Source organism: Chaetodon trifascialis, chromosome 7 (assembly GCF_039877785.1).
Source record: "Chaetodon trifascialis isolate fChaTrf1 chromosome 7, fChaTrf1.hap1, whole genome shotgun sequence".
NCBI lineage: Eukaryota > Metazoa > Chordata > Actinopteri > Chaetodontiformes > Chaetodontidae > Chaetodon > Chaetodon trifascialis.
The window spans coordinates 14,416,552-14,429,331 of NC_092062.1; the positions used below are offsets into that span (position 1 = coordinate 14,416,552).

Here is a 12,780-nt window from a genome sequence, read left to right on the forward strand (position 1 = left end):
TACCTTAAACATTCAACAGCACACCAATACTTTCACCCATGCGTTCAAATTGCAAAAACAAAAGTAATGTGATATTACAGCTCTTTTTTCTGTAATTAGTGGAAACAGGCAGCAATATTATAATTTTACAGTCAATCCTTTCCTATCAAATAGTTAACTTTTCACATAACCTTTACAGAATATTTATGGATCAGTATATTGTATTTGGTAACAGCTTAAGAATAACCATAGGAAAATAGCAGGAAAACAGTGCTCTTTCAATCTTGCCTATAGTTAACACCACATTTAGCCTAACGATAACTGTCTGTAAGGACTAATCACACATCAGAATCACACATTAGAAATGAAGGTGTTGTAATTTTGAGTGACCCACAATACATTTTCTGACTGACTGGCAATGAAAGTAGCTTTAGCGGTGCATTAAAATCTTTCACACTCCATTAGAAACCCGTGAAAACATGCAATCTTTCCAAAAAAATCATGTTTCCATCATGTAAAAGTGAATAAAATATTGTGACCAAATTGTGGTCGCTTCAAATAGATGGAGGAAAATATAATTACCAATGTAAATGGTCTTAGAAAATAGCACAACTATGGTTAGTGAACCAAATGGGGAAAAATGCTGAACTTGACTTTTCCATAAATGCATATAAAATACACCGATATAAATATGACTATAGGTAATTTGTGATCTATGAATCGGGGCACTTCTGTGTATTTAAGTCAAATTCTGTTCACTTAGGATAGCAGCGCTAATTAAGCTAAATTATATTGCCTACGAAACTGTATTTTTGAATGGGTGAAGTTTACATTAACAATTGGGGTTTGCTTGTGCAAAGTCAAAATGCTGTTTCAAGCGGCCTCAATACTCTCCATCAAAGTGAAAAAAAAGAGAAAGTTAATAGAAAAGTGGGACAGACTCCCTCACAATATTCCAAAAATAAAACGGACACACAGTGTCACAGAAGCAATGCCCCCGACCCCCTCACACTTCAGCGGAGGACACAAGTCACTGATCCTGGTTCAGTGATGTATATGGACATAGCAATGTCTCCTAATCACCAGTAAAGGGCAGATAGGCTAACTGTGAATGAACAGGATGCACACAGAATTAAATGTGTATTTGTTTTCTGGTCTAACGGTTGTTCTGCATTTCACAAAAGGATAATTTATGGAAAATACAAAAGAAACAAAACAAAGATATTGCGATTATTATTATCAGCTGTTGTATCCGTTGAATGTGCACCCCATCATTCAAATTCAAGATGCAAGAGACTGGTTTAAGAGCAAAGGCATACTCATCATATGGAGGTGGAGAGGGGAGTCTCACACTCACCAAAAAAGAAAAGGGTGATGTAATATCCAACATCACATCGCAAAAATATAAGGGTCATTTTTTGGACAAAAGGGAATTTTAAAGACTCAAACACACTATGGCATTTACCTCTATGTCTTATTACTATTGTCCAACATTAAGTGGGAGGTAGCCTACAGTACCTTGTGCACTGAAAATTTAGAAAACTGTACATCAATTTACACATGGCAGGCTTACTCTTTAGCAAGCTTGATCTTAGACATAACTCACACATGCTGCACACACAGTTACTCAAGCGCACATCAATCAGGTCAGGGGAAGAGTTAACACTACCAGCAGCGATATTACCCATGGCAGGTTCCTCTAGTTGAAAAGCCAGGGTTTCACACACAAAGTGTTTGCGTTTTGTTTTTCATCATGGATGTCATCTATAAGAATAGCAATGGTGTTCCAAGAGAAACAAAGAAAAAAAAAAAAGTCACATTCCCACAGCTCCTCTAGCTGGCTTTTGTTGATTGACCACTGAAGACTCAGAGGCCCTGAACAACCCAGGACAGTACAGCCAAACTTAGTATGAAACGTGGCATGGCTGCACTGAAATTGCTCCAATTATGAAGCAGGTCTATTTGTCTTTTTGCTCACTTTTTTTAATATCCTGCAAGAAGTAAAGCCCTTCATTACATGCTGAAGCCTAAATTAGTGGCTATCCGGCCCCTTGTTTGGGTGACTGTGATATCATTAGTTATTCTACAGCATTAAAATCCATTAAAATTCAACACTTATTAAACCTAAAAAGACTAATACGCGCCTGTCCTGTCTCCTACACTGCTTTCAGCACACACCAAGTAGGCAATGTGTGACAGTAAGTGGCTCAAAGTCAAATTTCTCTGATTAGCTCTCAAACCACAGAATAATTTCACAGCACACAGTCTAAGTGAGGAGGCATTAGGGGAAGTTTGGTTACGGCAGCTTCTGCTGATGAAGATGGAGGGGACAGGCAAAAAGCAAGTCAGTAGAAGTTTGCATCCTGCATTCACAAAGTATCAATAGGAGTAGAAATTACAATATCTGTTGATCTTCAAGTCTGAACATAAGGTGTGCTAACGGGCTGGATTCTACAAGTACGTCTGGTGGTTTTTGCTTAAGCCCACATTGCCCAGGTATGATGGCTTTTGTGCTGTTAGCACACAGGTCATGTAAGGTTAAACATCACAATATGCGTTGACATGTTGACAGTTTTATATTCACTGACTTGTAAATTTCTACTGAGTGTACAAACCATGAAGGTGTCCAATTAATCAGTAGACTGAACAGTAGTGAAGCGGTGGCAAAAGTCCCTTATTCTACCAATTAAATCCATTTTAAAAATGGAGGAAATAGAACAAGAGAAATAAATTCTGTGCCACAAGGCATTCTGTAAATATTTCGTACACTTGTGGAGGCTACACTTCGTCTTCTTATAGAGCATTTAGAGTACACAGTCACATTATTTTCATTGCCATTTTACAGTTTCCTTTCATGTGCACTCCAAAACACTATATGGACTTCCATGCAGCTCTTAATTCAACTAAATAGAGCTTAAATGTACAAAAATACTCATACTAATGATTATAAGCCCAAATAGCACAACTGGTAACCTGACAAGGCACATCCTGCCTGTCCTAACCATGAAATAATTGTAGTTGTGAATGCTGTACACCAAATGGCCTTCTTATCTTCATTTAATTTCTAAAATCTTCTACACCTGAACACACAAAATGCCTAGTTAACAGTCAGCAGTATGAGTCTTGAATCACAGATCATTGGTGTAATAGAATGCAATCACTGAGAATCCCCTCAGCCCCCACAGCACTTGGCATTAACACATCTTAAACTCAAGGATATGTCAAAGGATGGGTTACCTGAATGAATTTGGACACCTGACAAGAAAATGCATCACTGGGAATAAACAGATCCTCATTCACAGGATCCTTCAAGATTCCAACAGTAAAAACCATTTACTGCCCCCCTACTCCTCAGTATTGTACTCATGGCTTGGGTGATCATATCTGTGCACCTCGGGTGCATTTACACTTGGATTTTATTCTAAAGCCAACCCAATCACCCATGTGTTAATGGCAAGTGATGTGAGCGTGTTTTCCTCTCAGCTGTTCTGTCTTTGTTGGTCTCTCTGTACAGTGACATGAAGCTTGTGTCACACAGAGAGATGGGTATCCTTCCCCTCCCCATTTACACTGAAACAAACAGACGGCAAAGGCTTTCAGGTGTCCCCGAGCGCCCAGCTACACTGGAGGCCTTACATAGCCTGAGACAAAGGGTAATGGATACGTCTTCACACTGACCCGTCACGTCTTTGTGTGAAATCATGCAAGACCATTTAGCTCTCACACCATGAAAAGTACATGGCATTTAGTCCCATTGGGACTGCCCTCAATGTTTCATTTCCAACTATTTAGAATTGACTTCCACTAACTACACAGTCAGTCACAGGCATCAAAACCCACACTGATTCTCCATCTCTCTCCCATGCAATTATCTGAATTTCTTTTACCTAATGCTAGCTGCACAGGAGATCATCCAGGCCAAGAGAGGGCATTTTATCAAAGTCACAGGCGTCAAACAAATCGCTAATTCCCTGGTCATCTCCCAAACCTAAAAGGTAGTCATCTTGGTCCAGAAGAGGAGGCCCGAGGTTTAAAAAAGGCCCCAGGGCTGAGGGGATCTGGTCTTCTGTCTGCTGGAGAAGACTGGTGTAAGGGGACGATATGGGGGAGAGAGTAGTGACGGAGACAGCTGAGGAAGAGGCAGATGGAGCCAAGGAGGAGCTGGGAGAAGCGGCCGTGCAGCTGGGATCTGGGAAAGAAAACCAAGTCGAAAAGTTATTATGTCTACATGGCCAAGGTAACCAGACCAGACTTTGTATGCCAAAAGTGGACCCATGCTGACCAGCGTTATGGTGCTTGTTGTTCTGGAGATCAATGTGGCTACAAACAAATGCAAAGACTGTGGTTGTGATTCACTTATACTAGCCTTTCCAGGCTGGAGAACTGTCCTAAACTCCCATCAGTCACAGTGTCAGGCTTTATGTCAACATGCAAATTACAAGCATGTTTGTGTTGTATGAGTAAAAGGACCCAGTTACATATAAAGTCAATGAAGCCTCTTCACAATAAAAAACACTGCTGCACACCAATGTCCATCTGACACAAACCTTGAAGGACTTTAAGGAAAGGCGAGTTCCCATTGATGTCCATGGTGCCATTTTTCACAGGACTCCTGGGGTCGTTCTCTTCGTCTTGGCACAGCAGGACTTCTATAGGACCCTTAGTGCTGGTCAGATGGATGGACAGACTCTGGAGACAGTAAAAACTCAGATTAAAAAAAAAAAAACAAAAACAACTACGAGTCTCCTTTCCACGTGCCCTGAACTTGTGAATGTGCCAACGTATATGTATATGTATGTATGTGTGTGTGTGTTATACACACACAAAGAGTAATGGATACATCACACTCACACACACACACACACACACACACACACACACACACACACACACACACACACACACACACACACACACACACACACACACACACACACACACACACACACACACACACACACACACACACACACACACACACACACACACACACACACACACACACACACCAAAGGTGGTGGAGTCAGTAGGTTGTCCCAGACCCACATCTTGATTATTCATACTAATATCTCTATGCATAATCAGAGGTGAGTTTCCCCAAATGTCCAAAGGTTTCTTTAAGGGACATACAAGTCACACTTCGAGTGACAAGTGATCAAGAAGCAGACGTTTGATCAGGAGAGTAACGACAGATCCAGCTTGTCCACGTACCTCATCGGGGTCTGGTACTTCTAGTTTGGTGTCTGTGGGCGCTTTGACGACAATTACGGTCTGGTCTCTGAGGTTTCCCAGCTGTTTGATGTCTTGGTATGTGACATAGGCATACGTGGAGACAAAAGGGTTAAAGAAAAGCACTACACCATCAGTACATGTTAACACTGAAAACACACAAGCCTGAATCACTGAGCACGCATGCAGACGATCCTACACCGCCATCAATTTTACGCTAGCTAAAAATCTTTTAAACTTTTGAGCTAACAACAAAAGGATATTTCTGGTTGCTTGGCAACTCGCTCATGTGTCTCATATCCAGGCTGCATCTCTGGATGAGTTGTTCGAGCCGCTGCTCTTCTTCTCCCAGTGCAGAAACTTCCGCTGTCAGTCTCTGTCTCTGGCTCAGTGCCCCCTCGACCTCCAGCAGGCTACAGCCCCTGTGAGTGAGAGAGGAGTGAACTGAAGCAGATCTACCAGTGGCTCCAGCTCTTCCCTCGTCCCTGTATCGCAGTCTCTTCCTCGTGTTTCAAATATTTGGTTGCAAAAAAAAGTGATCAGTTTTCTTTGAACTGCCATGTTTGGTGGAGTTGGTATACCACAGATTTATGTGAGCAGACATTGCAGAGGATAATGTGATCCAGAAATTGTGGGATTGTACTTGAAAACAGTATTTTCAACAGGCAAAAAATGTCCCTTGGTTTCCTTTGTAACCTAAAAATATACTTGCAAGGCACAAGTCGAACATCTCACCATATGAGCAATATAAATGCATGACTATCAAATACTTTATCACGGTCATTTTATCCAAAATTAGCACAATAATTCATTCAGCAACTGTAACGGGTTGAATGTATTTTATCATTTTTATTATCAAAATCCTCAAACACAAGAGAGAAAATGTTCAAGGCTCACACACAGGAGCTCCAGACCTATTCCTGAAGTGCATGTGCTCTGCATGTGATTACTGAACAAACGAGGGTAGAATTAAAATGTACAAATTAGAAAGAAGCAAGGTCTGGTATCCTCATCCTCTGATGCAGCAGCAGCTTGCATGCAGCCACCTGCCTTCCTGTGCTCTCCAGGCTAAGGAACACAATCTGTTGATATGGCGAAAGGATTCATAACACTTTTGTCACGCCAGCCAAAGATAAACCCACTCGGATTTTCTGAGACTTTAAAAAGCTTCGACTGCAAAACTGTTTGATCACTTCTCACAAATACAACTGCTCAGTTCATGTTTTTGCGACTTAAACTAATCTAATGTTTCATTATTTATAGTAATTTGATCAATCTGTGATTATTTTTAAACTGTGTTCCAGCTGTGTATTTCTACAGCTTGTAGAAATAAAAAGTACAAAGTTGTGCAAGAGAGGAAGAGAAAGAAACTGCGCTGGACTCAAATAGACCTGGCCTTGATTACGACTATGAGAGCTATGGAGGGAAAGGACGGAGATATGGTACGAAACACAGGAGACAATAAAAGATGGACAAGACACAAACATGGAGGAACCATGATGGGATGAATTACACAAGCAGTGTCAATTCTAGTGGGTGTTTGGGTTTACAGATGACACAAAACATAGAATAAGACTGAGAAAGAAGAACACTTACATCCACTGAATGTTGTTCTTTGATTTCTTCTTAATGAGGTGAATGCCTTCTAGTACGTTGGTGATGTCATACAGCCGCCTTTTCTGGACCTGAATAAAGAGGACACAGGTCTCATCAGTTACCCACTTAGAGGTTGATTTAACTGGAAATTGCCAACTAGAGCAACAGTATCCAAAACCTTTTCAATGCTTGGAACTAAGGATGTCAGTTTCAGATCATTTTGCCCAACACCCACGAACCAGAAACCAATGGGTTCACGTTTAAGAAAAAACTGGAGCAATGATTTTGCTGCTATTGTGGACGCAGGTCAAGAAGCAGCCATTCAGGGCCCTTGCCTCCACCACATCAGTCAGCCTGTCTGCCAAGTTTATGTGTTGGCTGGAGGGAGAGGCTCTGAGTGAGGAGAACACTGGGCTGATGAAGTGACCGCTAGCTGTGATGTGGCTGTCGTTAGCGAGAGCTGTCCAGCAGTCTGTGGTCAGAGCTCACTTGTCTGCCCTGGCTAGCTTGACTTTTTTTTCTCACAGTAGCATAACGTACTCAAGCTCAAGGTACTGAACCAGCTCTTTGAATTCCCTGTCCTCTACCGCATTAAATATCAGCATATCAGCCTCCATCATCTGGCAAACCAACTGGGTGATGGCCTTGGATCAACACACGTTGCACATTCTCCCCAGGGCTAGCACCAACGTGATCTTCTTTACATACCCATTCTCCCTCCAACACTCCCTTTCTTTTTCTCAGTTTGGACTTGAAATTACCTGTAAGGTTTCAGCAGCCAGGTTAAGGTCCAAAACGCCATCAGAGGACTGAGCAAGGAGGTCCACAAACTTCTTTGTCAACAGTCCCAGAGAAGTGTCGTACCGAGTCTTCTCTGGTGGAGATTTGGGTGCTGTGGTGGAGGAAAAGGGGACGATGAATTTCAGCGTAAAACTCCAAGGGAGGTAAAACACAAAATGTCTGAATAACAGTTTTACTGGGCAGCAGCAAGTCCAAGTCTATCCATAATGTGAAAAAGCAAACCTGATCACAGGGCTGCTATACTCACCATGAGTTAAAAAACCAACAGTCGAACAGCCGCAGGTGTCAGAAAAAAGTAAACAACAGGTAAAACTACACAATTTAATCAACATGGCCACGCTGCAAGATATCCAACCTGGATGAAGCTGTCGTGTTCAGTCTGTGTCTCGACTGTGTCACAAAGATGTAGATTCTTTGTGGACATTTAGGGGAACCGGTGTGGTGATTTTGTACCAAACAGGTTTAACGGCTGAAGGATGAATCGTGCTGGGAAAACTGAAAGTGATTTGGGGGATTTTCCAGTCAGGAAATGTTGGAGGCAAATGACTCAATCAGTCATAATCAGTTGGGAATGTGTGATATACATGAAAAAGGGATTGCAAGCTACTCTACTCTACAAACAATGTGTTGAAGTTAACTTTGATAATCACCAGCTGGAAACATTTTACGTAAAGCACCAAAGTAAATGTTTACCAGCTGGGCTTGTATTTCAGTATCAATAGCTCTGTGTTGGTTAGCATCAGTTCCTCTCATCACAGGGTTACAACATGTCACCTGTTGCACCCTCAAACACATTCTGTGGCTGTAATGAACTCTATATTACACTGCTGCAAATGCCACATATTATGTACAAAATAACTGATGCACAGATTTTGTTTCTGTTCTCAGGTCCAATCATATTCTAGTTTGGCAGACTGTACATGAGACAGAAAAAGAAGGGCCACCTGAAAGGGCATCCTGGTGGGGTTTTAATGCAACACTAGGTTACATTACTTTACATCCTTGGAACTGATTCTTACTTCTGGGTGTCTTTAGCCTTGCTCCATTGGCTGCCACTGTCCCTCCCCTGCCTCTTGGAGTCCTGGCTGGTTCTGACTGGTACTGGTGGTCTGAATCATCGAGCGCCAACCGCCTTTTTGCCTAAGGGGACAAAACATACTGTTAGCAACACAGGCAGGCATTTTTGGTCACTTGGCAGGCCTCTAATCTGTGAGGCCGCCTCGCAAGAAATAACGCAGAATGCTAAATGCATAACTTTCAGATTATGTGTCTCCAGTGTCAGTCATCTCAAGTGTCCTACAGCAAAGTATTTTACTTTAATCAAAGAGTTTCAAAATCAATACAGCGCACTTGCAATGCAAGTTCGAGTGTTTGCTTCCTTTTGGTCATTAAATCTGAGATGGACTAGTCAAAGACAAATCGTAAAATAGTTCCAGATGTTTTTCATTAAAATTCCAATGAATCACGGAGAAACCGTGTCACTCCAATGACGTGGCGAAAATTAGTAGTCGTGATTTCTTCTTTTTTCTGTTTGATCACATTGCTGCACAACGATGGCAAAGAAAACCACTACAAATATACTTAAAGACACCAGATAGCCCATTACTAACACAGAAACTGTAAAGAGATCCCAATCTACTGTCCAAGAATGAACCCCCCCCCAAAAAAAATCATTTTCTGTATCCTATTCAGCCATTTATCAAAGCCGAGTAATAATTTCCCCTCTGAACATCTGCTTGGGAGCTTATGGAGCATTTGGATCTAAACCTGCACTCCAAGCACCGCTGGCCACATCCGTCACTTCAAAGCTACATGTCAATATCTAAGCTGTCACAACCAATTTGTTCTGTTGCAGTGCTAGTGTGGCCCGGCAAAGGTGCAGCCTGTTCATTACCTATAGTTTCAGGAACAGCAGGCATTTGAATTGATCATCAGTGATCAGCACCACTGTGACACAGCAATTAAGCCATTTTAGACTGTTTTCAGCAATATGTTTTCGACCACAACCCAAATTTCATTTCCTATCAACCATCGTGGTTACACAGCACAGTGGTTGAGTGAATACCCTCCTCGACCAGGGAACTCGTGGACATTTGTGTTGGTGAGGATCCATCCTGTTTTAGTGTCTTTGAGCAACACACACACACACACACACACACACACACACACACACACACACACACACACACACACACACACACACACAGGGTGCTGGTCTACTGCATTTCCCTCTAAACCCTTCTTAAGTGATAAGTCAATTTACCTTCAGGAAATGGAGTATATTGAGGGAAAACCAAATCTATAATACTTTCTCTTACTTAATCTTGCTCAAGTCTGAGTAAGAATAATATGCCCTCTGTTGACAGTCAAAATGTCAGCCATTTTATATCAGCAAGCAGCTTCCCCCCACCCCCTGCCTGGTCATGGCTACAGCCTGAGATACACAGGCTGGTTTAGTTCATGAAAGATGAACAGCCAGGAACAAACCAACACCCTGAATGCTGCTGAAACTATTTTGTGTGGTTTGTGCAGGTTGAGAATACAGGAAACGTGCAGTCAGCACTAAAGCAACAAACTCGAGTTTCACTTTACTTGGCATGAAAGGCACCATAGCTTTACACTTTATTTACAAAAAGAGGGGCATGAAACACTTGTGCAAAATTAAGATCAAGGCCGACAACGAGTAATGTTGTCCTCTGATAATCAATACTGCTGTTAGCCTTGAAAGCTAACACATTTTCAAGCTTCATCCAAGTTGGCTTGCATGTTCAGAGACGACTGGGAGAAATATCTATCGAGTAGTTTCAAAACTGAAGTCAAGCTTTAGCCACGTATTAGCCCATGTCTTTGCAAGTTTAGCCATTTGGGTCTCGTAAGAAAGCTAAAAAACTAGCTAACTAAGAGCAAGGCAGCCCAACAATCCCCCCAACCCCCAAATTAAGACAACAGCAGCCACTAGGCCACCGCTAACGTTACTCATCTCTTACCAATATTTCCATCTGGCTGCAAGGGTGAAGCGGACTCAAAAGCACCATGAAGTTAGCATAGCACGCTATTAGGTGACAGGTCTACGTTACTGTAAACGCAAAACTAACTTAAACTCGCCTTTTGCTTTCCTACAGTCAACAAAATACTTAACCAGCCCACTTGGGTAACTTAGCTAGCGGTAGTTAGTTAGCCACCTCGCTAGGCTGTGTCGTGGGAATGCCCTGGCTAAGCAGCTAACGTTAGCTTATCGAACAACAAGCTCAGCTAGCATAGCAAGCTAACATTTTGACGTGTTTGTGGCTAGTTGTAGCAAGCCAAATATGTTCAAACGAGCTGTATAGATGGTTACCGGCGGTCTTCCCAGAGCGGGTCGTTGTCCTGCTCCGTTTGCTGCAGCTTGTTGTGGAGTTGTGTAAATGTTGTTTATCTGAGGTTCGGATAAACACACATTTGATGTCTGTGTAACGTTGCAAGGCGGTGAGGTGGTTATTATTTGGATAAACGTAGCGTTGGATTGACCAGGGTTTAAACGATCCGAGAGAGTTGTTAAAATGATATTATTGTCCAGAGGAGAGCCCCCAACCCCCGCTAAAATCACTTTGTCCGGAGCCGAGGAGATCCCTCTTCTCATCTTGCGTATTCGGGGTAACCCCTTTCTTGTCTCTGTACTTTCAAGCCCGTATGGCTGCTAATCCGCCGCAATAGATACAAAAATAATCAGACCAAAGTAAAGATGAGAGTCTGATTTGCCGACTTTTGTAAAGTATTTTTCCTTGAGAAGGTGCATTTAGGCAGATGCAACGGATTAAAAAGTAGCGCAACTCTCGTTTCCCCCGTCTAGAAATGGCTTCAGGAAACGGCCTGATGAATGAAGGGATACGGTTTACGCGCTCAAGAGCCCTCCCGCGAAACTCAGATTTCCCGGGAAAGTTTCAAACGGAATTTGCATGTCAAACGCTATTGGTCCTTCTGAGAAGAATCCCCGCCCGTATAACTACGGTATTGACCAGTAACGGCTCAAGATTCGGTGCGCCACGTGTTCATTGGCAGTTGTAAACAGGTAACGTCACTCGTCACGCCTTGCGTGTTCCCTGACAGGACGCTAAGTGGCGCAAGTGACCAAATGTGGTGTAGAGACTGGCGAAGGAGTAAAATATAGACCTACCTACTGAACAGATCTATTCGTCATATAATATATTTCAATATTTTTTTCTATATACTTCACATATACAAATGCGCCTCTGTGTGTATATATATCTTATTATTATAGTAAGATTTCTGTCTGTGTACAGCAGGAGTAGAGCCCCTGATATTTTTTTTTTTGTTGGACCTTATAAGTCAGTGGCAAGATCATCTTTGGGCAATAAATACTGACCTCCTCCTCCAGGTGACTGCATATCAGTGTTACACTGGAAATATAATATTAACATAATATTACAAATATATTTAATATTACTATTACGTTAGTTTTTGTGTATTATGTTTTATGCTTGACTCTTTTCAGTGCCTGTATGTATCTCATGCAGGGTAGTTTTTGTTTTGTTTTGAACATTCAACTTCTTTATCAATAAAGCTTTACATTCAGTGGTAGGATGTAACTAAATGTATTTACTCAAGTATTGTATTCAAGTACAATTCTGAGTATTTCCATTGCAATGCTACTTCGTATTTCTTCAGAGGGAAATATTGTAGTTTCAATTCGATTCAATTCAATTCAATTCAATATTCCTTTATTCATCCCTCGAGGGGAAATTCCAAATTTCACAGCAGCATCAATAAGTGAATAGAATATTCAAAAAGACAACAAGTGCGTTGTTTGCACCACTACATTTATTTAAAGCTATAGCTAAGATCCCACAAACGTAATATGTGTCCACATAAAGAAATATGATGTGTGTTTCTAGATCTCTAGGGTGTTTTACATTTCTACTCCGGTAAAGGATTTGAATAAACTTTTTTGAATAACAAAAAAGTTGAGAAGCATAAATAGAAATGGAATGCAATTATTTGCAAGACCTTTCAACCAATATTCAGTAGAATACAGCAGAAAGAAAATATATTTAATTATCAAACTGATAAACGTTATTTTTTCAAAATGGATGCTCATTCTGGATTTGATGACTTCAACACATTCTAAAACAGTTGACACAGGAGAATGTTCACCACTGTGTTAAGACATCCTTTCTT

At 41.5% G+C, this 12,780-nt stretch overlaps 1 protein-coding gene across 2 annotated transcripts; it reads right to left on the reverse strand.

Moving 5' to 3' along the window:
* Positions 1-3,413: 3,413 nt before the first annotated feature.
* On the reverse strand, positions 3,414-11,427 carry LOC139333976 (transcription factor E2F3-like). Of its 2 annotated transcripts, none has more exons than XM_070966701.1 (8): positions 10,943-11,427; positions 8,625-8,745; positions 7,566-7,696; positions 6,805-6,893; positions 5,472-5,630; positions 5,191-5,305; positions 4,527-4,668; positions 3,414-4,168 (listed from the first exon to the last, which is right to left on the reverse strand). In XM_070966701.1, exons 1-8 carry the CDS (start codon positions 11,222-11,224, stop codon positions 3,873-3,875), a joined length of 1,335 nt encoding a protein of 444 aa, XP_070822802.1. In that variant the 5' UTR covers positions 11,225-11,427; the 3' UTR covers positions 3,414-3,872. The 2 variants fall into 2 exon arrangements, with proteins under 2 accessions (XP_070822802.1, XP_070822803.1); XM_070966702.1 differs by lacking the exon at positions 10,943-11,427 and adding an exon at positions 10,593-10,687.
* Positions 11,428-12,780: the final 1,353 nt, after the last annotated feature.

What these genes read in the sequence shown, in the direction of transcription:
- LOC139333976 (XM_070966701.1), bottom strand. Translation starts at nt 11,224, where the DNA reads ATGAGAAGAGGGATCTCCTCGGCTCCGGACAAAGTGATTTTAGCGGGG. An exon ending in AAGAACAACATTCAGTGGAT is followed by an intron (nt 5,631 to 6,804) that starts GTAAGTGTTCTT and finishes TCTCACTCACAG; the next exon opens with GGGCTGTAGCCTGCTGGAGG. An exon ending in TTTCCTTAAAGTCCTTCAAG is followed by an intron (nt 4,169 to 4,526) that starts GTTTGTGTCAGA and finishes TTTCTTTCCCAG; the next exon opens with ATCCCAGCTGCACGGCCGCT.